The 26,547-nt window shown below is 38.7% G+C and overlaps 4 protein-coding genes across 12 annotated transcripts; 3 read left to right on the forward strand and 1 right to left on the reverse strand.

The window, feature by feature from the left end:
- Positions 1–2,567: 2,567 nt before the first annotated feature.
- Positions 2,568–6,259, reverse strand: tsen34 (TSEN34 tRNA splicing endonuclease subunit). Its single transcript, XM_046865298.1, has 4 exons — positions 5,503–6,259; positions 4,925–5,066; positions 4,443–4,724; positions 2,568–2,954 (listed from the first exon to the last, which is right to left on the reverse strand). The coding sequence occupies exons 1-4, from the start codon at positions 5,821–5,823 to the stop codon at positions 2,746–2,748; spliced, it is 954 nt and encodes a 317-aa protein (XP_046721254.1). The 5' UTR covers positions 5,824–6,259; the 3' UTR covers positions 2,568–2,745.
- Positions 6,260–7,293: 1,034 nt separating this feature from the next.
- Positions 7,294–12,351, forward strand: zgc:77752 (uncharacterized protein LOC393862 homolog). 5 transcript variants are annotated; one of them, XM_046865295.1, is made up of 12 exons: positions 7,294–7,771; positions 7,999–8,284; positions 8,580–8,660; positions 9,175–9,293; positions 9,381–9,476; positions 9,699–10,261; positions 10,441–10,695; positions 10,842–10,958; positions 11,284–11,385; positions 11,568–11,645; positions 11,835–11,945; positions 12,169–12,351. In XM_046865295.1, exons 2-12 carry the CDS (start codon positions 8,106–8,108, stop codon positions 12,295–12,297), a joined length of 1,830 nt encoding a protein of 609 aa, XP_046721251.1. In that variant the 5' UTR covers positions 7,294–7,771; positions 7,999–8,105; the 3' UTR covers positions 12,298–12,351. The 5 variants fall into 5 exon arrangements, with proteins under 5 accessions (XP_046721251.1, XP_046721250.1, XP_046721252.1 ...); XM_046865294.1 differs by having other exon boundaries at positions 8,125–8,284; positions 9,381–9,518; XM_046865296.1 differs by having other exon boundaries at positions 7,295–7,771; positions 9,381–9,518; positions 11,835–11,955.
- A 3,416-nt stretch (positions 12,352–15,767) lies between these two features.
- On the forward strand, positions 15,768–18,570 carry LOC124395806 (outer dense fiber protein 3-B-like). Of its 2 annotated transcripts, none has more exons than XM_046864656.1 (7): positions 15,768–16,036; positions 16,401–16,519; positions 17,135–17,338; positions 17,771–17,872; positions 17,954–18,075; positions 18,159–18,299; positions 18,431–18,570. In XM_046864656.1, exons 1-7 carry the CDS (start codon positions 15,795–15,797, stop codon positions 18,521–18,523), a joined length of 1,023 nt encoding a protein of 340 aa, XP_046720612.1. In that variant the 5' UTR covers positions 15,768–15,794; the 3' UTR covers positions 18,524–18,570. The 2 variants fall into 2 exon arrangements, with proteins under 2 accessions (XP_046720612.1, XP_046720613.1); XM_046864657.1 differs by lacking the exon at positions 15,768–16,036 and adding an exon at positions 16,176–16,228.
- Positions 18,571–20,043: 1,473 nt separating this feature from the next.
- LOC124395931 (outer dense fiber protein 3-B-like) lies at positions 20,044–25,376 on the forward strand. 4 transcript variants are annotated; one of them, XM_046864820.1, is made up of 8 exons: positions 20,044–20,142; positions 20,251–20,339; positions 20,517–20,635; positions 22,969–23,172; positions 24,562–24,663; positions 24,748–24,869; positions 24,958–25,098; positions 25,237–25,376. In XM_046864820.1, the coding sequence occupies exons 3-8, from the start codon at positions 20,524–20,526 to the stop codon at positions 25,330–25,332; spliced, it is 777 nt and encodes a 258-aa protein (XP_046720776.1). In that variant the 5' UTR covers positions 20,044–20,142; positions 20,251–20,339; positions 20,517–20,523; the 3' UTR covers positions 25,333–25,376. The 4 variants fall into 4 exon arrangements, with proteins under 4 accessions (XP_046720776.1, XP_046720777.1, XP_046720779.1 ...); XM_046864821.1 differs by having other exon boundaries at positions 20,522–20,635; XM_046864823.1 differs by having other exon boundaries at positions 20,058–20,142; positions 20,251–20,254.
- Positions 25,377–26,547: the final 1,171 nt, after the last annotated feature.

Consider the following 26,547-nt stretch of genomic DNA (forward strand, 5'->3'; position numbering starts at 1 on the left):
GCGCACACGATCTCGCGAGATCATCCGAGATTTCATTATTATTATGTCTCTTCCTCTTCTTTAGTACACAATGGCTTTAAACAACAGCTTCAGGTTTTCCCCTCCCCAATGTCATATACAGACCACTTTTTATTAAAGTATTAATTAAAATAGATTAAACAACGCATGCATACATTGAACTAATGAACTGTGTTTGAATAGATCATATCTATAAAAACAAACTGACCAGCCATAACTTTATGACCACCTGCCTACTATTGTGTTGGTCCCCTTTTTGCTGCCAAAACAGTTCTGACCCATTGAGCATTAACAACATCAACTTCTTTAGCAGTTTGAGCTACAGGAGCTCGTCTGTTGGATCGGACCACACTGACCAGCCTTCACTCCTCACGTGCATCGATGAGCCTCGGCCGCCCATGACCCTGACGCCGGTTCACCACTGTTCCTTCCTTGGACCACTTTTAATAGATACATCTCACAAGAGCTGCAGTTTTGGAGATGCTCTGACCCAGTCGTCTAGACATCACAATTTGACCGTTAGTCAAACTCACTTAAATCCTTACACTTGCCCATTCTTCCTGCTTCTAACACGTCAACTTTGAAGACAAAATGTTTACTTGCTGTATCACATATCCCACCCACTAACAGGTGCAATGATGAAGAGATCTTCTTTCGGCTTCTCCCATTAGGGGTCGCCACAGCGGATCATCCGTCTCCATACCCCCGTCCTATATATCTGCCTTTTTCAACCCAACTACCTGCATGTCTTCCCTCACCACATCCATAAACCTCCTCTTTGGACTTACATTTTTGTCTCCTTCCTGGTGGCTCCATCCTCAGCATTCTCCTACTGATATGCCCCATGTCCCTCCTCTGCACATGTCCACACCATCTCAATCTCACCTCCCTCACCTTGTCTCCAAAACGTCCTACATGCGCTGTCCCTCTAATAAACTCGTTTTTAATCCTGTCCATCGTCGTAACTCCCAACGAAAACCTCAACATCTTCAGCTCTGCTAGCTCCAGCTCCACCTCGTGTCTTTTACTCAATGCCACTGTCTCTAAACCATACAACATCACAGGTCTCACCACAGTCCTATAAACTTTCCCTTTCACTCTTTCAGATACTCTTCTATCACAAATCACTCCTGCCACTCTTCTCCACCGCCTCCCTCCTCTCACCACAAATCACAATATTATCCGCAAACATCATAGTCCATGGAGACTTCTGTGATGAAGAGAATCAGTGTTATTCACTTCACCAGGTCATAATGTTATGCCTGATCGGTGTATATGCTAAGGGTTTCCATGGGATATGTTCTACAATTAAAGCAAACCCAGGTGGCAAAAGTTTGGAAACTCCTAATGGAAATGGTCATTAGAGAGAAAACACAATTTCTTATTAATCATTTTAAAAAGTTTTAAATGCAGGCCACTTTTGCATTATTATGCTAAAACATGTCATACATCATGGCCAGGCATGTTCTTCCCAGTGAAGAAAAATCATATAAACACATTCTGGATAGCTCTTGTTGATGCAGTACGTGTCATGTTGCTGTGCCTAGTCTTGCCATGGTTTATGACCCGTGACATGAAACTTCACTTCAGCTTAGTAACAGAGTTTGGATGTTCCTCACCTACATATGAAACCTACAAATGAAGTTGATGATCATTAGCACCTGCTTGTTATAATAACCTGCTTCATTACTCATACACCTGCCTCCACCACAAAATATTTATTGTTTGCTTACCTTGCATTTTTATATTAATAAAACAAGCAAAAAAAAAAAAAAAATATATATATATATATATATATATATATATATATATATATATATACACACACACACACACACACACACACACACACACACACACACACAGGTGCATCTCAATAAACTAAAATACCGTAATTTCCGGACTATAAAGCGCACCATATATAAGCCGCACCCACTGAATTTTAGCCGCAGGTGTAAAACGGGTTTTAACGGGTGAAATATGTTGCGCTTCCTCTAGGAGCATAGCGGTATTTTGGGAATAGCATGCCAGAAGCGAGCTCTCCCTTCACCCAGACTCAACGCGTTACAACGGCTTGTATCTTCACAGTGGCAATTAAGTCATTGTTAACTGTCTTCCTCCTTCCTTTCACAACTATTTCTCTCTGGAGTTTATCTTTTGGCATCGTCGTGCGTTTAAAAAGTTTTTCTCCCGATGCCGTGCAGCTCAGAACACAGGTGAGGTGCGTTTTTTCGTTTCCGTTCGAAAATTTCATTGGTCTAATGTTATGGGGTTCAGTTTTTTGGCTTGAAGTTTGTGAAACCAGGAAAAACCCAGGAAAAATTCATAAATTAGCTGCTTCGTTGTTTAAGCCGCGGGGTTCAAAACATGGGAAAAAAGTAGCGGCTTATAGTCCGGAAAATACGGTATCATTAAAAAGTTGATGTTGGCCTATATATATTTGAAATATTTTTTTTTGCCAGCCATATCAGCATAATATGAGCAGTTTATTTTCTTACCAAAGCATTTCCTTAACACTTAAACAATCATACACCACAACCACAAAGCACTGGATTTTTCATACATGTGGTTTTATTGGGTTAACCCAAATATTGCTTTAGGGTATGCTCTAAAACAAACTGAAAAAAAATGACAAGTGATATAAAATTGAAAAGATTTAATTTTATAGTAAATATTCATGCCTCAAACAGGCTCAGTCCTACAGCTCCCCAAATGTTCTTTTGCATGCTATACCATTCCACTCCACTGCAGAGATGAATACACAACCTTTTCTCCTACTTCCTCTTCCTCACTGATGTCCTGTGGTGAGCAAAGTAACACTGTTTTCTTTACATTGGATCCAAGCCTTGCTATAGCAAGAACATCACAAACCGGTAACTTTTCATCCATAGGCAAACACAGGGCAATGAAGTGGGCGTGAAAGCGGAGAGGATCACCTGAAAAAGTAGAAGAAAATTAATTAATAAATTAATTAAAGAAATGGTTAGCAACAATCAGTCTTTTTACAGTAAGAGTGTAGCAGAGGTGAAAAGAGTTTCTGATAGGGTGATGATCGGGAAGCTGGAAGTTGATGGGGTGATGATAAATGGCATTAGTGCTTATGCTCCACAAGTGGGCTGTGAGATGGGAGAAGGAAAAATTCTGGAGTGAGTTAGATGGAGTGGTAGAAGGTCGCTAGACAGCATCTGATGGTGGTCTGTAGGATGGTTTTCGGGGTGAAGAAGATTAGGAGGAGAGTGAAGATGGTGGAAACTAAAGGAGAAAGACTGTAGTGTGAGATTCAAGGAAGAGGTCAGACAGGGGCTCTGTGGTGGTGAAGAGGTGCTGAATGATTGGGCAACTATAGTTGCATTGTGTGTTTGTGGATTTAGAGAAAGCGTATGACAGGGTGCAGAGAGAGGAATTGTGGTATTGTATAAGGAAGTCAGGTGTGGCAGAGAAGTATGTGAGGGTGGTGCAGGACATGTATGAGAACAGTGTGACAGCAGTGAAGTGTGCAGTAGGAACGACAGACTGGTTCAAGGTGGAGGTTGGACTGCATCAAGGATCGGCTCTGAGCTCTTTCCTGTTTGCAGTGGTGACGGACAAGGTCAGACAGGAGTCTTAATGGAATATGATGTTTGCGGATGATATTGTGATTGGTGGTGAGAGTAGAGAGCAGGTTGAGAAGAGCCTGGAGAGGTGGAGGTACGTGCTGAGAGAAAGGGGAATGTCAGTAGGAGTAAGACAGAGTACATGTGTGTGAATGAGAGGGAGGGCAGTGGAGTGGTGTGGTTGCAGGGAGAAGAGGTGGAGAAGGTGGAGGAGTTCAGGTACCTGGGGTCAACAGTGCAAAGTAATGGAGAGTGTGTTAAAGAAGTGAAGAAAAGTGTGCAGGCAGGGTGGAGAATAGTGAGAGCAGGAGTGACTGTGGTTATAAGACTGTGATGTTTAGAGACAGTGGCATTGAGTAAAAGACAGGAGATGGAGCTGGAGGTAGCAGAGCTGACGATGTTGAGCTTTTCGTTTGGAGTGACGAAGATGGAAAGGATTAGAAACGAGTTTATTAGAGGGACAGCACATGTAGGACGTTTTGGAGACAAGGTGAGGGAGGTGGGATTGAGATGGTTTGGACATTTGCAGAAGAGTGACATGGGGTATATCAGTAGGAGAATACTGAGGATGGAGCCACCAGGAAGGAGGAAAAATGTAAGTCCAAGAAGCAGGTTTATGGATGTGGTGAGGGACGACATGCAGGTAGTTGGTTTGAAAGAGGCAGATGTAGAGGACAGGGTGGTATGGAGACGGATGATCTGCTGTGGCGCCCCCTAATGGGAGCAGCCAAAAGAAGAACAACATCATTATTCAATTGACAATTCACTGAGGAATGTCACTGAGGAAACAAAAAAATTAGTTGAAACTTTATCTATTCATACTGATCTCACCTGGATAGACCAGATAATCTCCTCCAAACTTCCCTGCTGCAGTTAGGTAGAAGCCTTTACTCCTAAGATCCTTATAAACCTGGAACCTCGTCTCTGAGCGCTTGTCTCTAAGTCTTGGCCAATCGGCAGCCAAAAAAGCATGTTCCTCAGGACAGTGACTGAAGCCGGCCCGAGCAGTGCAGAGTTGGACTGCCATGGCAGAACGAGGAAATGAGAAGCTCTTTTCCAAAGATTCAAGTCGCTCTCTTACCGCCTGCTCTGCTCCTGCATTACCCTTGTGATCTTAATCAAAAAACACAAGAAAACGTGAGTATATATTTTATATTTACTTTAAATGTACAATTTAGTATGTAACTTTTTTGTTGTTGCCTATTCTGTGAATGAAAAGCTCAGGCTCACAGTATTCACCATTCAGAGGGAATGCACCAATGTTATGTTTAGTATTTATATTGTTTAATATTTTTAATAAAGGGGGTAATCACCATTCTGTTTCTCATTTATTACTCTTTGTAGTACAGCCTTCTTGTCCTCCAGGGCAAGCGAACACTGCTCCACATAACTCCGCTCAAGTCTGGCGTGGTACAACTTAACTGCATCTGAACGACTCTCTTTATGTTCAGAGAGCTGTGGAAATAAGAATACAACACAATAGGAATACACGATTAATAGGTTTGAAATATCTCACGATGATACAATTAATAATCTCTTTCATTCACAGTTTCAAGACTGAACAAATTAATTATTTAAAAGTAGAAAGTGAACAACCCCCAGGACTTTTGCATGTGTCTGTGTGTGTTTTCTCTGGGTTCCTCGATTTGCTCCCTTCTCATACATACACAGGTGGATTTGCATTTAAATATTTTTCATTATGTGTAAATCATTGTGTGAATATGTCATCAGAATCCTTTTTCTGTAACTGATGCTACATACCTACAATTTACAAAGCTGCATCAGGCATTTTTAGTCTACTGCCCATGTATACTTTGTGTATTTATTTCCACTGTTGTGTATTTGTATTTAATTTGATTAAGTTTTAGTTTTAATAGTTTTTAATGGTTACCTCTTTATGTTTTAAAGCAGTTGCCTTTCCAGTCTCCTCCAGCAGCCTGGCCTCTTCCTGGAGAATTTCTAGAGGTCTTCCCAATCTGACATTTTGCCTTGGCTGTCTTGCCAAAGACCCCACAAGAGACCCGATCACCCCAACCTCTTCTCGACACTTCTTGATTTCAGCCACCCTCCACAGCAAAGGCGTAGATCCACACATGCTTATGGTTACAGTCTGATTCTCAACCTTTTCTCCATCACTTTTCACCATCACAACCTCCCTGCTTTCCGGAGATTTCTCATCAGCCTCGGTGCTTCCCTCTGTATTCCAATCCATGGCTTCAACTATAATTAAACCTGTGCATATGAACTGTATAGATGTGTTTTCCGCATATGGGAATTATATAATGGGTCATCATGTTATAATACTTGAATGGCTGTGTTTTGGGTTTGACCACATGGTGAGCACGTGTAGTAGTTGTTCAACTAAACCTAACGCTTTAACATTTCAGTCTACTGTAAAACAAGTAAGGATGCATGCATTTTTTAAATATAAATCTGATCTCTATTATTGCTATTCTCCCCAAACTACACACTTTAATTCAAACCTTCGCTCGAGCCGACACCACAAGTGATTCATTTCCGCGTTAGTGTATATCACGTGACCCGCTTTTATCCAATGAGCGTCTAGAAAATGAGGAACTAGCGAGGAGACTTTTGTGTGCCGGAAATAAAAGTCCGCGAGTTGTCGATTAGCGAATAATTCTAAAGTTACTGTGAAGAAAAAATTTAAAGTTTACATGTTAATAATATGGCGAAATTTGCCAGTTAATACATTTAAATAATATTTTAAGCAATTTGCAACTACAAAAATTCACCCACCATTGACCATATAGTCTTCAGTTAAAAGTTTCTCAGCTTTGCTCATGGGGTACACCATGTCCTACACATTTTTGTGTTTTCCCTGCTCCTAACACAGCCAAATCAATTAATCAACTAATTGACAGCACTTCCTAACTAGACATGGTAAAAGAGGAAAGACACAAACATGTATAGGACACCAGGGGTACTCCAGGAGCAAGGCTGGGAACCTGTGGTCTAAAAGTTTACCCTGGAAATATGAAATATAACTTATAATCCATTGATCATATAATGTACAATAGTATCAGTTCTGTGGTCACAGTGGATTCAAAGGTTATTGAAAGCAGGAATAAGCCCTAAAGGGGAGGCCATGAGATGACAATGTTAAACTATTGTGCACCACACACACACAGGAACAATTTGGAATAGCTGCATTTCTTTTGGAAGGTTTAAACCAACAGAAGAAGAAAATGCTGAATTCAGTATCTCAGGATCCACACTAGGAAAGCTTTAGCTGTAAGGCAGCAATACAGCCTGCTGCTCCACTGTGTACCTTTCATACTAGAATAAAGAAATTAGATCAGTCCCCACAGAGAATGTACAACGGTCAGGCATAACATTATGACATTATGCCTAATATTGTGTTGGTTCCCCTTTTTCTGCCAAAACATTCCTGACCCGTCGAGCATTACAGCATTCATTTCTTCAATTTAAGCTACAGTAACTCGTCTGTTGAATTGGGCCAGCCTTCGCTCCTCATGTGCATCAATTAGTCAGTGTTATTCACTTCACCTGTCATAAACTGTGCTGCCTGATTGGTGTATATAAACATTATTTAACATTTTAATTGTAGAACATACAAATGTTTGTATTGTCTCATACTTTACACACACAACTGCATGCACAGTAATGCACTCATGCAATACTGTGCATGCAGTTGTGTGTGTAAAGTATGAGTGGGTAATTCTTCTGCCTGGTGTCCAGTCTTGCCAGCACAGTATTTTTTTTGTGCTAACTAAATCAGCTTAGAATTCACATTTACAATCCCTTTTGGCAATTTGCATCAATCATGGTGCTACTCTCCACACCACATTTTAAGTTTAAATAAAGCCCCAGATTGAACAAATACAAATTTGTAGCTTTACTGTTTAACAATACTAGATCTAATAGTTGACCTGCATATTACTATGTTTATGACATCATATATGGGAGTGTTCAGGCCATGTTATATAATCAGACGTTTCTGTGATTGGTTAGTGTATGTCCACTAATGTGTTTATGGGAGTTAATAAGGATTAGAGAACCCTGAAGCTAGGTCAGTCATACGAGCATCTGCAGCATGGCCGTAAGGGATTACCATTACTTAGTTCACACACATACATGAAACCTGTTCACGTTACTTGTGTGGATGAGGCCAAAGACAGGTAAGGAATTGTTCTGATTATTAAGTTTAAATGTGATTATATGCTGGTATTTTTATGAATAAGAATTTTTCAACATTTTGAATATCTATTTTCAGCCAAATGCAACTAACATTAAACTTGCATTTGGTGTCTGCATTTGGTGTGAAAAGTTTTACTTAGTTTCTATTTGTATGTCTTTTCCTGTTCGTAAAAATTAAACCATTTCCTGTTTTCTCTTTATCACCTAGCAATGCTAAAAACTACCTCACTTATCAAGCCTGTGGTTTAATTTGCTAATTAGCAGCATTTGATCTCCATCCTCTCTCCTGTCCATTGTCCACAACCTGTCTCCGGTATGACCTCGCTGATTCCAGTGCCAAAGCCCTCATATTCCCAGGCCAGGGAAGCCCTGGTAAAAGCCATTCCCCCAAAGGTCATCTGCTTGCTGGCCTGTGGGGGAAGAGATTGCCGCTATGAGGGCCCGGTGTGCTGGAGACCAAGCCAACAGGCCATTAAGGGTTTATTCTCTAGCTGGTGAGGCTCCTTTCTCACATTGTCTAATATGTATATGTATATGTTTATATGTATATGTATATGTATATGTATATGTATTGCCCAGTGTTCAATTTGACAGAAGTGACTGTATAAATGCGGCAGGTCAAATGAAAATGTGGACCTGTGCTGGATTCAATCCTAATTATTGCTAAAATGTAATTATGATGGATCTATAAAAAACTTTTTTAAAATTATTCAACTAAATGTATTAAATTAAGTAAGTAAAATATTTTACACTAAATATTTGTTTGTTTGTGGGTTGGTTGGTTGGAAGGATGACTGATGACATCATTGCCATGGCAAGGCCGTCTACCAATCTCATTAAAACATACAACATAATAGATCAACTTAAAAGGTAAGTGTTTCAAACCAGTGCAATAATATGCTTTTTACAATAACAATACTGACACTCAGTATAGCACCAGAATATCCCATAACAAAATAATATGGCCTTGGCATCATCTGTTATTAATAACAGTGTAAGTAAAAAGCAAACATAATTTCTGTTAATTGTTGATAGGACAAAAGGTTTGAATAGTTCTTCATATATGTTTTAGTTCATGTCAATAGACCTGAAAACAGAATTTAACTGCAGCTAATTTCGTCACCAAGTTGCTTAAAAAAATAGTCAATTTGCTAAATTTCCAACCTGCTTTACATGTAAATGTTGATTATAAGCATAATACCACTTTACAATACAACTTCATTATTTAAATATATATATGTTAATTAAAGTAATCAGTTAATGAATAAATGCTAATGCAAGAAAAAGTGACCACTGCTCTGTTGGGATTAAATGTAAATGCTAATATCTAGGTTAACAATAAATGAGCACATGCCTGTGTGCATGATTGCCTGTGTATCTACAGGTTGAACATTAAATCCATCATTAATATGCAGCTGCCAGGCGAGCACGCTCACTGCGGCCCTGAACTGGATCCTGACAGCGGCTTCACATACTCACCTCAGATCTTTATGGAGAATCAGAGTCAGTTCATTATACACATACTTATTACTGATTTTAAATGAAAGCAGATATGCAGTGCTTTGTGTGATCCTCTAAATTTTTGTTCAGTTTACTTCTATAACTTTGGCATGGCTGATTTTGGCGTGTCGTGTCTAGAGGGGATTCTGGATGCAGTGAAGGTTTTGGCCTTCTCTGTGCAAGAAGGTAAAGTGGCTGTACACTGTCATGCTGGACTGGGCAGAACAGGCAAGCTTTAAGATTACATATTAATCTCAAACATGTCTATACAGGCCTTTTAAATTTAACCAGATAACCAATGAAATATCAAGAACTAACCAAAATGAATAACTCACTATGTATATATAAGCATTAGTAAACATTCATTAGTTTATCTATGATTTCTAACATGTGGTTGCAACATTACAGGAGTGCTGATTGCAAGCTACTTGATCTACACATTAAGGATCAGTGCTAGTGAGGCTGTGCACTATGTACGGATAAAGAGGCCTTGCTCTATTCAGACTCGCGCACAGATCAGCCTGGTGTTTGACTTTGAGAGGCTCATGGGCTCCCAGCTAGTGCAGTACCCAATGCTGAACATGCACCATGGTGCACCATTCAGTATGAGGCAGTATCTTCAACGCCAGGCCACACTTTTACATGGTGAAGAGGCCCGTTCTCTCTCACACACACCAAAGATCTTGCATTTTCTCTGCAGCCTTCTGACGGCCCTCGCCCAGGGAGCACCCATTCCTTCAGTTGTTCAACAGGAATTAGAGAAAAAGGCAGGCAATTTGGTTTTACAGCAAACTGTGAGGAATGTTTTGGTACTACAGAGGTATTTGCCTGTCCTGGTGGATAGGGAAGACTCTTGTGAGTCTGTCTCGTCCTGGGATGAGCCGTTTGGATTTTTAGAAAGGAAGAGGGAAATGCTTTTGAATAAGCGAAGTTACAGTGAATCAGACCTCAGCAAAATCTCTCTGAACAAGGTGAGAACAAATGATTAATGTAATTCCTGAGTTGCATAACCTTATATATTTTATAAACGAATAAATGAATCCAAAATCAGTGCTAGATTTAGTTTAACAGATTTTCTTGACCCAGAGTCTAAACATTATTCCAGGCTCTACACTTTTCAATAACTGTGATTTGTCTCGCTTTTCTTCAGGATATGAAGTTCATTCACAATTCCATACTGTTTGGGAATGGTGGTAAAATCAATAATGGATTTTTGAGTCAGTTAAAAAAGGATATATTAACAAATCCGGCCTCCAATGTCTTGATAAATGAGTCTAAATGTGAAACAGACAGGATGATACATATAACGTCATCAAATCACCTCAGTAATCCCAATGCTGGGAAGAGGGCAAAATGCATGGTGAAAACATCTCAGGGATTTCCAAAATTCAGCTCTAATATAGAGGTGAGTTTATTACCATTCACTGAGAAACAGTTCTATACAAAATATTTATGATATTGTTAATTAAAAAAATTTAGCAACTCAATGAATGTAGGTTTCTCATTTGCTGTTACACAATGATCTTGTTTTTGTATTTTCCATGTCCAAAGCTCCGTAAAAATAATAAGTATGGAAAAGTGTCATTAGCATCGAGAACTGTTGCCAAGGCGATGGCACAAAAGGAGCCAACAGACAGCAAAGTCTTGCAAAGAATTGCACTATTACAGGTTAGACACCTTTAATGACAAGTCTTTCCCCAAAATAGCAAAGCTGCACACTGCTTCCAGTACACTCATTTGACACAAGCATGTAATATATGCACTGCAGAAAATTTTATATAAATGTGCTTGATATCTAAAACATTCTGGCTCAGATGTTGTCATCTGTATGACTACAATACAATAATTTAATAGCTAATCTTTTATAGGCCATTATAGGCTTTTTAATTTGAACTATGGTCTTAGTTATAATAATATTCCCAAGTGCAAATGTATAATACTCCATGTACTGAGCTGTATAGAGGCTTTTCTTAATAATGTATACACTGCACAGGAGGAATTAAACATCAGTGCTTATGGATGGGCTACACTAGCTATGGAAACAGACGCAAAAGTTCTGAGTGCTCTGATGTGGATCTGGTTGGAAAAGCTAAAGGTCAGGAACATAAATGCTAAACATCTCCTTACAGTATCCTATTAGCCATAAATTGCATGTCGAGCATTGTCGAGCCACACATTTGAATTGAATGTGAGAATTCTCTGGTGTTGTAGCACAATGCTTCACCCAGTCACCGTAAATATTTTACATATTTACAATATAGTGCTGTGTCTTCACAGGATCCAGTCCTAAGTGCTGACGACATAAGTAAACTAACAAATCCCCCATGTCCAAATCCTCTAAAAACACTGCACAAGGTGACCTGAATAACATGAAAACACATCTATTTTTTGTATACAAAGGTTTAAATGTCAAATTCATGATACCATAGATCTAATTTAAACAGCTAACCTGAAGAATAAAGGAATTCTCAATTAGCAATTATGGCAACCAACTATCTCTATCTCTGTGTTTATATTTGTGCTATGTGTCTATGTACATTTAAGTCTCAGAGTAGCACTCTGTGCTGTTTGCTGAACTGTGTGGCTCAGGTGACGTTTCGGTGTCCACACCTTGAAAAGCCTGTCCTGCAGGAGCTTATCAAGGCACTGACCAGGGTAACCATCTGTATGTGTGAATAGATTTGTATCTTTGTATATGTAAGCTCAGCTCATTGTGCATATGTGGGTTAGTGTCCCTTTTGTGGCTTTCATTTTATTACATTTTATTAGATGTGATGTTCATTCTGAAGAGAATGATCAAAAAAATGTCATTCATTTAAAAAAATTTAACTTACAATATTGGTTTATTTGTTCTGTCATTTTTTTTCCCTTCATACAGAACCTTACAGAAGAAACAGACAGTTATAACACCTTGCTGAAGGTGTTTGGGAGCAAAGTAAGAGAAATCCAGTATTTCTCACATTTCAACAAGACTGCAGGGATGTCAACAGTCGAAAAAATATCGTAGAAGTGCTGTGCCCAAAATGTATAAAAAATAAATGAATAAATACATTAAAATACAGTGTTTTTTCCCTCTCTTGTGAACCGCAAACTATAAAACAGGTCCTTGCAAGAACAGATATAGATCAGTCTCTTAAAATGGCTTATATGAATATACATTCCTTGTCATTTGGGTGGTACCATCAAGAGTACTGCTTTTGTATGTTTATTGTGTATTGTGTCTATGTATACTGTAGTATTACTCACAGTAGTCTTTAGTTCCAGCATTTAGTGTTTAATTTTACAGGAACAGAGCATAAAGACCTGATTGCAAAATTGGAATGGAGGCACTCAAGTGTCTTGTGTAGAGCCTCGACTTCCTAAACCCCACTGAACACCTTTGGGATGAATTGGAACACCGACTACACCCCAAATCTCCTCACCCAACATCACTGCCTGACCTAAATAATGCTCTTATAACTGAATGATCACAAATCCGCACAGCCACACTCCAAATTCTAGTGGAAAGCCTTCACAGAAGAGAAAAGGTTATAATTATATTTAAGGGGGAGGGCTAAATCTACAAATAGATGTTTCAGAATCATGCATGTCCACATACTTTTGGTCATATATTTTATACACAGTACAAGTTATCAAAAATAAAACTGTTATACCATTGACAAGTGACTATATTGAAATAGGCAGGAAACAATTTATCATTTATATAATGTTTAAAATTACAGCTTCCACACAATATCACAATATACTAAATCAATTAAATTAAAATTTTATTAGCACTTTTAACAATAGACAATGTACCAAAGCACATTTATAGAAATAAATAGATTATGAATATACATTCGGTAATTTCACAAATCAGTCCCTATACGTTTATCCTTATTAAGATGGTATGATGGGAACCAGAAGAAAACTCATCCTCATCTGTTAATTCATTATGCCTTGGAGCAAAAAATTTAGTCAGCCAACAATTGTGAAAGTTCTCCCACTTAAAAAGACTATGAGAGACCCACTTCAACTATGAGAGACAAAATGAGAAAAAAAAATCACATTGATTTTTAAAGAATTTATTTGCAAATTATGGTGGAAAATAAGTATTTGGTCACCTACAAAAAAAATTAAGATTTCTGGCTCTCACCAACCTGTAACTTCTTCTTTAAGAGACTCCTCTGTCCTCCACTTGGTACCTGTATTAATGGCACCTGTTTGAACTCGTTATCAGTATAAAAGACACCTGTCCACAATCTCAAATGGGCCAAACTACCAGCAACAGTGTGTAAAAAACTTGTGGAGACTTACAGAAACGTTTGATCTCCGTCATTGCCAACAAAGGGTATATAACAAAGTATTGAGATTAACTTTTGTTATTGACCAAATACTTATTTTCCACCATAATTTGCAAATAAATTCTTTAAAAATCAGACAATGTGATTTTCTGGATTTTTTTTTTTGTCTCTCATAGTTGAAGTGAACCTATGATGAAAATTACAGGCCTCTCTCATCCTTTTAAGTTGGAGAACTTCCACAATTGGTGGTTGACTAAATACTGTTTTGCCCTACTATAGCTCTATCATTATTATGATCTGTTTACTGATTCACCATGTTAGTAGAAACTAGCTATTTAACAAAATGTCTTGAGTGCAATCAAGAACAATGTGTATAAAGTGAAGTATTTTATTTTATTTGTAAAATACGAAAAAAAAAAAAGGTCTGGCAGACAGATCTAAATATGTCTGTTTCTACTAAGTTCCCATTTGAGTCTGGTTTCTTTATTATTAATCTTTAAGTTTTAGGGAGATTTGAGTATCAGTGATTTTGAAGAAAAAATATTGATATTCATATTAACTGAAAATGACAAGTGCGACACAATACAGGATGATATCTCTATGACCAGGTGTGTGCAAGTAATAAAGCACATATGTAAATAAAAATATTTCATTTATAAATCATATTGGAAACAAGAAGCCAGGATTTGGGGCTTTCCAGAGCAGGTAAGTGACGTATTTATCTGGTCAACATAAAAATCTGTCAGATATTCCAACACATTTGAAGACATTTGGTCCCCACACATACTCCCACACATTAGACTATTACACATGATTCTTGAAACCCTATAATTATTGTGTGTGTGTGTGTGTGTGTGTGTGTGTGTGTGTGTGTGTTGTCTTCAGCACCACTCACATCACTTTATTACCATAAACTGTTTACATGCTGTTTTTGCACATCTTTTCTGGATTGCTGCTATTTGCTCTTTGCACAACATTTTGTTTACATTTTTGTTACTGTTCACTTTACGTCTCTTTACAACAGGTTTACTGGTGGAGCTATTTTGTGTTTTGTGTATTTGTCTTGCACTGTCTTGTATTGTCTTGCACTGTCCTGTATTGTCTTGTACTGTCTTGTGTTGTCTTTGCACCGTTTGCACCAGGTTGCACACATGCACTTTATGTGGCGAGGACAATTACTAGTCCTCAGCCCTGTGTTTTCTGTTTCTGTGATTGTTGCTGTATGCAGCACCAGGGTTCAGGAGGAACGTTGTTTTATTTCACTGTGTAATGCATCAGCTATATGGTTGAAATGACAATAAAAGCTTCTTGACTTGACTTGTCTTGACTTGTATGCAGTATATACAGTACTGTGAGAATGCTTTCGAAAAGTTTTAAACGTGTTAATAGTCTATTTTTCATCAATTACCAAAATGGAAAGTAAATTAACGATAGAGTAATTTTAATTTAATCAATATTTGGTGTGACCACCCTTTGCCTGCAAAACAGCATTAGTTATTCTAAATATATGTGCACAGTTTTTGAGGGAACTCAGCAGGTAGGTTGTTCCAAAATATTTTGGAGAAATCGTCTCTTTATGTAATCCCAGACAGACTTAATGACGTTGAGATCTGTTGGGGCCAAAACAAATTTTTTCAGGAATCCTGAAGATAGTTCTTAATGAAATCCAGTGTTCTGTATTGTTGAAAGATTTATGATCAAACTCTTGATGTCGCCCAGATGAGGATGGGTTCCCCTTTTGAGTCTGGTTCCTCTCAAGGTTTCTTCCTCATAACATCTAAGGGAGTTTTTCCTTGCCACAGTCGCCACGGCTTGCTCATCAGGCACAAATACACACTATTCACCATCACTGTTGATTTCTGTAAAGCTGCTTTGAGACAATGTCTGTTGTGAAAAGCGCTATACAAATAAACTTGACTTGACTTGACTTGACTGGCTGTATGTTTGCGGTTGTTGTCCTTCTGCAGAATAAATTGGGGCTTCCTGATGGTATTATAAAATGGATAAATATCTGTCTGCATTTCTCAGACCTGAGGACACCATTAATCCTGAGCATTTGCAGAAATGCATTTGTAGAAATGCAAGTAAGAAAGCATGTATGTGAGTAAGAGAATAGATCTGATTTATAAAACATATCTGAAAAAGAGCTGTTCAGCAGTGTTGCAGTATACAGTTTAGATGATATGAAACACGTCTGAGGAAATTATATCGCGTATTGACCATGCAGGAGAGGAGAGGAGGTGAGGAGAGGAGAGGAGAGGTGAAGCTGTTCACAAAGCGTGACATGTCTATTAGAATCCACGTCTCTGTAGCGACTCGTCGTCTTGGCCACGACGCAGTACACAGACGGAGAATCACAGCGGCTCACAGTGCGTCGCGCGCTACACGTGTGTCCCAGTGCCGATATTTGAACAGCCTCACGTCTCTCACGTCTTCTTTCCCTCACCGACAGGAAAGCACACCGTGAGTGTTTACTGCGTTCTCAGATTTTACACAGGGTTCTTTTATAGTCCAGGATTGCCACTAAAAGACATTGCAACAACTTGAAAGGTACACGAATACATACCTGCGTTATATTTAATATCCACACGTTAATTCAGGTTAAAGATAACATTTAATGTTGTTCCTGTTTCTCAGTACTTATTACAATGGCAGGTATGACTTCATTAGCTCCTTGCTTTTGCTTTTCTCTTCCAACCTCGATGCATTTACCTTCACATTTGTTCTGAACCTGTAATGATGCACCCTCTTATTCTGATAAAAGTGTCAATAGAGGAGAGTAATAATATTTTATAGAATGCTTGTGTGATTTGTTGGTCTTCTGCAGAGTAGATATGGGAAGTCCTGATGTGTGGGTTGGTTCCTACAAGCCTCACAAGCCAAGAGGTCCTATTGCTGCTATGTACAGTGGTCCAGGGCCTAAGTATGCTCTCCCAGGGTCTACAGGTAAATGAGCATTCAATCTAAATCAGAACAAAGGTTCCTCTAATTGCTTGAACACTTTCTGAAGAAAAGGTCTACACCTGGCTGGTTGTTTTCAATACACTTTAATGAGACCTATAAGATTTATATTTGATTCCCCATCATATCTTTCACCTGAAAATATAGTTATATAATTACACTGCCAAACATTTACTGGATGAAGAATCATTTGTATACAATTTACAGCATGTAACTGTGATCCATAATCAAGCACTGTAATACATGTACAGATAACTCCTGTTATTTTTTTTACAATATTATATTATATCTTTTTTTCTAATATACTTTGCATTTTTTAAGTCATATAAATATAATTATAGTATAAAATAAAACATAATGTACTACATTTATTTATTTGGTTAATTCAAGATAAGCAGAACTTTTACCATGTAAGCTTTGCAATTAAACAAACAAACAACAACATATTTATTTTTAATTACTAATAATCACACACATGTAAGATACAAAAGGTGTAAGCTTTTTTTTGTAATAAGCAATGGTACAGTTTAAGCAATGGTACAGTTTAAGTATCTGTTTTAAGTAACAATATTATTTCTGCATGTGCTTTTTGCGGGACAGGTCTAAATGACCATGACCCACAGAAATGGAAAGCTCCTGCATACAGTTTTGGAGTACGATATCGGCAACTCAATGAGAACTGCTCACCTGGACCTTGCTACCTCATACCCTCCAATATCACAAGAAATGGACGTGAGGGCAACCCTGTGTATTCGCTCTACAGTCGGCCTAAAGACTCTCGGCTTTTTCAGACCCCAGGACCAGGTTGGAACACTCTCACTCACTCACACACACACACACACACACACACACACACACACACACACACACACACACACACACATAGGATATACAGGAAAAAAGATTTAATAATAAAATAATTATCTATCTATCTATCTATCTATCTATCTATCTATCTATCTATCTATCTATCTATCTATCTATCTATCTATCTATCGTTTTGACTCATTTACCTCAGCGTGCACCTTCTTTACCTCAGCGTGCTCCTTCTGCACCCTGAAATATTCAAGTTTCATGTCTATAGTATTGTCCCTTGAGAAGATTGAATAAAATGGTTGCTGAAATATGGGGGTGTACTGTATGTGTATATATATATATATATATATATATATATATATATATATATATATATATATATATAATTTTATTTTTACAGAATTTTTATGTTTTTTGCAGGGACTTATCAGCCTGAGAAAGCAACGATGAAAACATTTTATTCTGCCCCTGCATACTCACTGTCTGCTAGGACCAAACTATTCCGCAATGACCAAACACCAGGTACGCACTACACCTTAGAATGACACAGCAGATGCAGATTATAATCATCTAGCGTACAATGTTTTTTTTTTCTCCATTCAGGACCTGCTGCATATTTACTTCCCCCAGTGCTGGGGCCAAAATCAGTAAATAAAAGATCTGCCCCGAGCGTCTCCCTCAGTGGCCGCAGCCAAATAGGCAGCTTCGATGAAGACTTGAAAAAGGTAAGAAGAAAATAAAACTTATGCATATAAGGAGGAAGGTCTATAAGGGTTATTTTTAATACTACTAGTAATGCTTCTTTTAGACTCCAGGACCTGGGACTTACCAGGTTGTGGAGACAAACCTGTACAGATTTAAATTCCCGCAGTACAGCATTACCGGCCGCAATGACTTACGTGGTGATGGATCCAAGAAGCCAGGGCCTGGAGCTCACTATCCTGAGCAGGTATGTCACATATTTTTCTTATTATTTGGTAACGTGAAGACTGGCCCCCAAACATACTCACAATTGACAATTACAAATAAAGTCTTGAAACCCTATGATTATACTGTGTATATGTGTATATATCTTTGTAGGTGACCCTCACAAGATCCAAAGCTCCCAGCTTCACCTTTGGTGTTCGACACTCTGACTACATTGCGCCGCTGATTTCAGACATTGCTGATTAAGCATCACCCCACTCTTATGTCTTAATAAAGACTGTATCAACAAAGAAGTCTGCAACACTTTAAATTTCCATGTTAGACCACCTACAGATTAATCAGCAAACCATTTCTAAAACAGAAACGTGAACATTCATATCATAGTCCAATTTTAGCTGTTTTATGAGGGTGCTAGAGCTAAAATCTAATGATTCGCATCTTGCTGAACCAAACTAACAGTTTGGTTTATTTCTTGTTTTTAAATATGGTATGAATAGAAATCTAATGCTGCTCAGATTCGAACATTGCTACATACTGTCATTTTCTTAATCTTTAATTGTAATCAGTTTAATTTACAAACAGATTTGTAATTTGGAGTAGCAGTGGTGTTGCATAAAAATTTTATTCCCTACTAATTAAATTCAGTTCAATTTTATTTGTATAGCACTTTTAACAGTGGACAATGCATCAAAAGCAGATTTATGGAAATAAATAATTACGAATATACAGTAGCTAAAGTCATCTGTCCCTATATGTTTATATGTAATTAGATTGCGTAGGTAGAGGAAGAAACCTTGAAATGAACCAGACTCTAAAGGAAACTCATCCTCATCTGCAGAACACTGATTTTCCATGTTCATTATAGTTCCATCATATATTATGAACTGTTCACCGATTCACCATGTTAGTAGAAATTGGCTATTTATAAAAGCACAAAATATAATGCATATAGAATGCAGTATTTCATTTTTATTCTTAAAATACAAAGGAAAAATTTATAGCTGATAAGACCTAAATATGTCTATTAAATTCCCCTTTGAGTCTATCTGTTTCCTCTCAAAGATTATTTTCATCCTGGTGAAATTGTTCTTACTATAGTCATCTCTGGTTTGTACATTATGGATCTAAAGCTACATCCAGATTTCTGTAAAACTGCTTTTCATCGGGGTCAGATGTCTTTCTGATGGTATTGTGATGGTATTTCATGATGGAAACGTAAGTATTGGTCTGTATTTCTCAGCATTGAGGACACTATTAATCCAGAGCATTTGCAGAAATGCAGCCCCAAACTTGCAAGGAACCTCCACCATGCTTCATTGTCACCTGCAGACACTCATTAACAACTCTCCAGACCGTCGTGGAATACAACTTGCCTCCTAGAGCCAAATAGTTTAGATTTTGACTTATCACTGTGTGTGTGTGTGTGTGTGTGTGTGTGTGTGTGTGTGTGTGTGTGTGTGTGTGCCAAATCAAACGTGCGGAGGATCCGCTGTGGCGACCCCTAACGGGAGAAGCCGAAAAGAAAGTTTTTACTGTGTGTGTGTGTGTGTGTGTGTGTGTGTGTGTGTGTGTGTGTGTGTGTAAGTAATTAAGTAAGCAATTATTTATAAAAACATATTAAACCGGAGTTGTCAGATTAAATGAAACACCGCAAACAGGATACAACGTATTGACCAGATCCACGTGGATTTTTCGACGCGTTGCCATAGCGACGGCGCGTACACAAAGGCAGACAGACGCGCGTATATGGTGCGCGGCGCTGCACGTGGCTCCCAGTGTCGTGATCGCGAGTTGTGAACGTTATATTTAATAAAGTCCTTTCGCGGTTCTAAGACATTTGTTCACTTACGACAGGAAAAAAAAACGTGAGCCATTACACCGATCTCAGATTTTACACTCAGACTTACACGTTGAACTCACGTCAGTCATCTGTTAAGAGTCTAAACATATTCTTGCTTTGTTTTATTGTCCAGGACTGTAAGTGAAGATCATTCCGACTACTCGAAAGATACAAGAAGACATATATAACAGAGTTACATTTATCTTCTACACGTTAATTCAGGTTCTCTTCTCTTCTCTTCTCTTCTCTTCTCTTCTCTTCTCTTCTCTTCTCAGCTCCTTGCTTTTCTTTTCCAACCTCAATGCAATCACCTTCACATTTGAGGGCATTATTCTTATTCTGACAAACATTCAGAAGATTTGTTTTAGGATGCCTGTCTGATTTGTTGGTCTTCTGCAGAACAGAAATGGACAATTCTGGAGTATGGGTTGGTGCCTGGAGGCCTCACAGGCCTAAAGGTCCGATTGCTGCAATGTACAAGAGTCCTGGTCCCAAGTATGCCCTCCCAGCATGTATAGGTAAAGAAGCATACAATACAAATCAAGAAGGAAGGGTCCTGGACTCTCTAGTTGTACACTCCTGTACACTTAATTAAGAAAAAGCGTACCTAAACCAAGTGCTTAAAAAATTCAGTACACTTTTATTGGATTTACATCCGATTCACCCTTTGCATCTTTCACATGGGAATGTGTACAATAGTGTAGCTTGAAAGAAAGATATAAGGTACATAAATAAATGGTAATTACACATAAAAAAAAAAATACTGGCAGAAGAGTCTTCTTGTTCTTTCGGCTGCTCCTGTTAGGGGTCTCCACAGCGGATTAACCCGTCTCCATACCTCCTCTGTCCTCCACATCTGCCTCTTTCAAACCTGCATGTCTTCACTCCACATACATAAACCTTTACCTTCATTTACAGTGAACCATAATTAGAGTAAAGACCTTTAAAGATAACTCCTGATTTTTTTTAAATTTATATATATATATATACAGGGAGTGCAGAATTATTAGGCAAATTAGTATTTTGACCACATCATCCTCGTTATGCATGTTGTCTTACTCCAAGCTGTATAGGCTGGAAAGCCTACTACCAATTAAGCATATTAGGTGATGTGCATCTCTGTAATGAGAAGGGGTGTGGTCTAATGACATCAACACCCTATATCAGGTGTGCATAATTATTAGGCAACTTCCTTTCCTTTGGCAAAATGGGTCAAAAGAAGGACTTGACAGGCTCAGAAAAGTCAAAAATAGTGAGATATATTGCAGAGGGATGCAGCAGTCTTAAAATAGCCAAGCTTCTGAAGCGTGATCATCGAACAATCAAGCGTTTCATTCAAAATAGTCGACAGGGTCGCAAGAAGCGTGTGGAAAAACCAAGGCGCAAAATAACTGCCCGTGAACTGAGAAAAGTCAAGCGTGCAGCTGCCAAGATGCCACTTGCCACCAGTTTGGCCATATTTCAGAGCTGCAACATCACTGGGTGCCCAAAAGCACAAGGTGTGCAATACTCAGAGACATGGCCAAGGTAAGAAAGGCAGAAAGTCGACCACCACTGAACAAGACACACAAGCTGAAAGCGTCAAGACTGGGCCAAGAAATATCTCAAGACTGATTTTTCTAAGGTTTTATGGACTGATGAAATGAGTGAGTCTTGATGGGCCAGATGGATGGGCCCGTGGCTGGATTGGTAAAGGGCAGAGAGCTCCAGTCCGACTCAGGCGCCAGCAAGGTGGAGGTGGAGTACTGGTTTGGGCTGGTATCATCAAAGATGAGCTTGTGGGGCCTTTTCGGGTTGAGGATGGAGTCAAGCTGAACTCCCAGTCCTACTGCCAGTTTCTGGAAGACACCTTCTTCAAGCAGTGGTACAGGAAGAAGTCTGCATCCTTCAAGAAAAACATGATTTTCATGCAGGACAATGCTCCATCACACCGTCCAAGTACTCCACAGCGTGGCTGGCAAGAAAGGGTATAAAAGAAGAAAATCTAATGATATGGCCTCCTTGTTCACCTGATCTGAACCCCATTGAGAACCTGTGGTCCATCATCAAATGTGCGATTTACAAGGAGGAAAACAGTACACCTCTCTGAACAGTGTCTGGGAGGCTGTGGTTGCTGCTGCAATGTTGATGGTGAACAGATCAAAACACTGACAGAATCCATGGATGGCAGGCTTTTGAGTGTCCTTGCAAAGAAAGGTGGCTATATTGGTCACTGATTTGTTTTGTTTGGTTTTGAATGTCAGAAATGTATATTTGTGAATGTTGAGATGTTATATTGGTTTCACTGGTAAAAATAAATAATTGAAATGGGTATGAATTTGTTTTTTGTTAAGTTGCCTAATAATTATGCACAGTAATAGTCACCTGCACACACAGATATCCCCTAAAATAGCTAAAACTAAAACTACTTCCAAAAATATTCAGCTTTGATATTAATGAGTTTTTGTGTTCATTGAGAACATGGTTGTTGTTCAAATTAATCCTCAAATAAAATTAATCCTCAAAAATACAACTTGCCTAATAATTCTGCACTCCTGTATATATATATATATATATATATATATATATATATATATATATATATATATATATATATATATATATATATATATATTTTTTTTTTTTTTTTTTCAATATACTGTACATTTTGATTATAAAATAAAACAAAATAATGCATTTACTAAATTTGGGTGATACAGAACATGCAACATGGAAGCTTTGCAATAAAAACATTATTATTATAGTTATTATTATTTTTGTTGTTGTTGTTGTTGCTATGGGACAGTTTAAGTACCTTTTTAAGGTATATTAGGTAACAAATTTATTTATGCATGTGTTTTTTGCTGAACAGGTTCAAATGACCATGACCCACGGAAATGGAAAGCTCCTGCATACAGTTTTGGAGTACGACATCAGGAACCCATCGAGACCTGCTCCCCCGGACCTTGCTACCTCATACCCTCCAATATCACAAAGACTGGACGTAATGGCTCCCCTGCATTTTCAATATATGGCCGAGCCAAAGACCCTGAGGCCTTTAAGACCCCAGGACCAGGTGAGAACGCTCTCTCTCTCTCTTTCTCTCTCTCTCTATCTCTCTCTCTTTCAGACACACACACACACACACACACACACACACACACACACACACACACACACTTCAGGGCCGTGGCAGCAGTGGGCCGGGGTGAATTTGCATCTTGCCCACCCAATCAAAGTTCGATTGTATTATTTTAGCCAAAAGGAAGAACAACACGAAAAATACCAGCATGGTTTCTAACTTCTAATTGGGTGGGCAGCCTACAGCCAGCCTAAGCCCCGGCCCAGCAGCACAGAATACTTTTTCATCCTTACTTCACGCTCATTTCTAGTGATGGGAAGAGCGGATCATTTGAGTAACTTGGATCTTTGAATCTCGTTCATCAAAATGAACTAATCTTTTTTTAGTCATTTAGTTCATTTCGTTTCTTAAATCACCTCCATATCGTCAATGGGAGTCACGTGACCAAAAGGACGAACGACTTGGACCAGAGGACTCGTGAGATGAACTACTCGATTCTACTTCCTGCGTATTGGACGGTATAGCGCGTATGGGAGTCACGTGATAAAAGAATGAACGACACTGACTAAAAGAGTGTAGAGAGGTAAACTACTCAATTCCTCATTTCCTGTACGTAACCTATGGAGATTTTGCGATGCTTTTCTCGTGGGCGTCCATGAGAAAATAAACAAATGACTCTTTCACTACCCATCACTATTTCACAAACCCTGCTCCTCCTCTGTCCTCAACAAGTACCCCAAAGCAGCCAGATCCCAGCTAATATTGGTTAATTACCCAGAGTGGCTTTCTGTGATGTATGCCGTTCATTTCATACTTCCTGGTACATAACTGGAGTACTTTGTACTTTGGATGCATGCATCTGTTCTTCTGTAACAAATACTTTAGACATGATTAAATTTGCAAGGATTGTTGCCATGGGAAACAGGAGACTAATGTTGTAACAATAGCCAGACAGAAAAAAAAAGAAATAAAGATATAACTCATAAACAATACAAATAAAATTTTAGGTTGCTGATTGTTATAAATTAATAAAGTGAGGAAAAAAATATATATATTTTGTTATAAATTGTTCTAATACTGTCTTTGGTTAAGTAATGAATCAAGAAAGTTCTAGTTCTAGTTTATGAGAAGTTCTATAAAAGTAGAAAAATAAGAATCTTTTTAATGACATTTTTCAAATTGTGTAAATATTAGTTTATAAATATTAGAAATGGATTAGGTGTTGGGGGCCACTACCACTGATTTCCCACCGATTGTTTGTACAAGCCCACTCTAATATTATTGTCTAGAACCGGCCCTGACACACTTAAATAAAATATAATGTTGTTCACAGAAAATATTAAAATGTGTATATAATATAGATTTTTTTTATTATTCTTTTAGGGACTTATGAACCAGAGAAAGCAGCTCTGAAAACGCTTCCTTCTGCCCCTGCATTCACAATGTCTCCTAGGACAAAAATTATCCGCAGTGACCAAACACCAGGTACGCCCTGCTCCTCAGAATGACACAGCAGGTGCAGATTATTATGCTCTGGATACACGGGTTCAGGTTTTCTTCTCTGCTCAGGGCCTGCTGCATATTCACTTCCCCCAGTGGTGGGTCCAAATGCAGTAAATGTAAAATCTGGTCCGAGCTTCTCCTTTGGTGACCGCACCAAAGTAGGCAGCTTCCTTGAAGACTTGCAAAAGGTAACAATAAAAGAATAAACACATACAAACCATGAGAAGAAGTCTATAAAGTTATTTTGATGATGATACATTTCTATGCTTCTCTTAGACTCCAGGTCCTGGAACTTACAAAGTTGTGGACACAAACATTTACAAATTAAAATCCCCGCAGTTCAGCATGTCTGGCCGCAACGAATTACCTGGTGATAGAAGCCAGAATCCAGGGCCCGGAGCTCACTATCCTGAGCAGGTTCGTCACGGATTTCTCTGATTATTTAGTCAAAAGAAATATCGGTCAGATAGGCCACCAAACCTACTCACACACAATGGACAATTACATATGAGTTATAATGTGTAAATGTGTATATGTATGTATATATCTTTGTAGGTGACCTTCACAAGACCTAAAGCTCCCAGTTTCACCTTTGGTGTTCGCCACTCTGAGCACCTGGCCCCACTGATTTTGGAAGTTGTTGATGATTAAGCGCCACGTCAGACCTTAAGTCTTAATCAAGACTGCAGAAGGAACTCATAGAAGAAATCATCGAAGCAACACTTTAAATAAGCCTTGTTAGACCAACTACAAGTTAATCGCCAATTTTTTTTTCAAGATTACAATGATCTAAGCCACACATCATGGTCCAAATTTAGCTGTTTTATGTGGGAGCTAGAGATAAAATCCAATTTTTCCAAACAAAATGAACATTATGGTCTAGGTCTTGTTCTTAAAAACAGTAAGAATTGAAATGTAATGATTGCTAGATTTCAAACACTCTAACCCATATTGTCATTTAAATCTTGCAAGGTGTAAATAGTCAACATTATGAACAGATTGATAAAGTAGTGGAGTAGCAGTGGTGTTGCCTACAACATTTAATTTTCTAAACATATATTATATATTCAACATCCCAACAGAGCATGTGAACATATGTAAGTTATGTAAATAATGACGGTCACAGTGATGTGAAGCATGACCTAATTTACCTGTAGGAACACAAGGATTCTTCTTCTTCTTTTGGCTTCTCCCATTAGGGGTCGCCACAGCGGATCATCCGTCTCCATACCCCCTGTCCTCTACATCTGCCTCTGTCACACCAACTACCTGCATGTCTTCCCTCACCACATCTATAAACCTCCTCCTTGGTCTTCCTCTTTTCCTCCTTCCTGGTGGCTCCATCCTCAGCATTCTCCTACCGATATACCCCATGTCCCTCCTCTGCACATGTCCAAACCATCTCAATCTCGCCTCCCTCACCTTGTCTCCAAAACGTCCTACATGCGCTGTCCCTCTACTAAACTCGTTTCTAATCCTGTCCATCCTCGTCCCAACGAAAACCTCAACATCTTCAGCTCTGCTACCTTCAGCTCCACCTCCTGTCTTTTACTCAATGCCACTGTCTCTAAACCATACAACATCTCAGGTCTCACCACAGTCCTATAAACTTTCCCTTTCACAGATACTCTTCTATCACAAATCACTCCTGCTATCTCTTTTCTCCACCCATTCACCCTGCCTGCCCTCTTTTCTTCACTTCTCTAACACACTCTCCATTTGCGCTATTGACCCCAGGTACCTGAACTCCTCCACCTTCTTCACCTCTTCTTCCTGCAACCGCACCCCTCCACTGCCCTCCTCTCATTCACACACATGTACTCTTCCCTACTCCTACTGACTTTCATTCCTCTTCTCTCCAGCGCA

The sequence above is a fragment of the Silurus meridionalis genome, chromosome 13, assembly GCF_014805685.1.
Source record: "Silurus meridionalis isolate SWU-2019-XX chromosome 13, ASM1480568v1, whole genome shotgun sequence".
NCBI classification, from domain to species: domain Eukaryota; kingdom Metazoa; phylum Chordata; class Actinopteri; order Siluriformes; family Siluridae; genus Silurus; species Silurus meridionalis.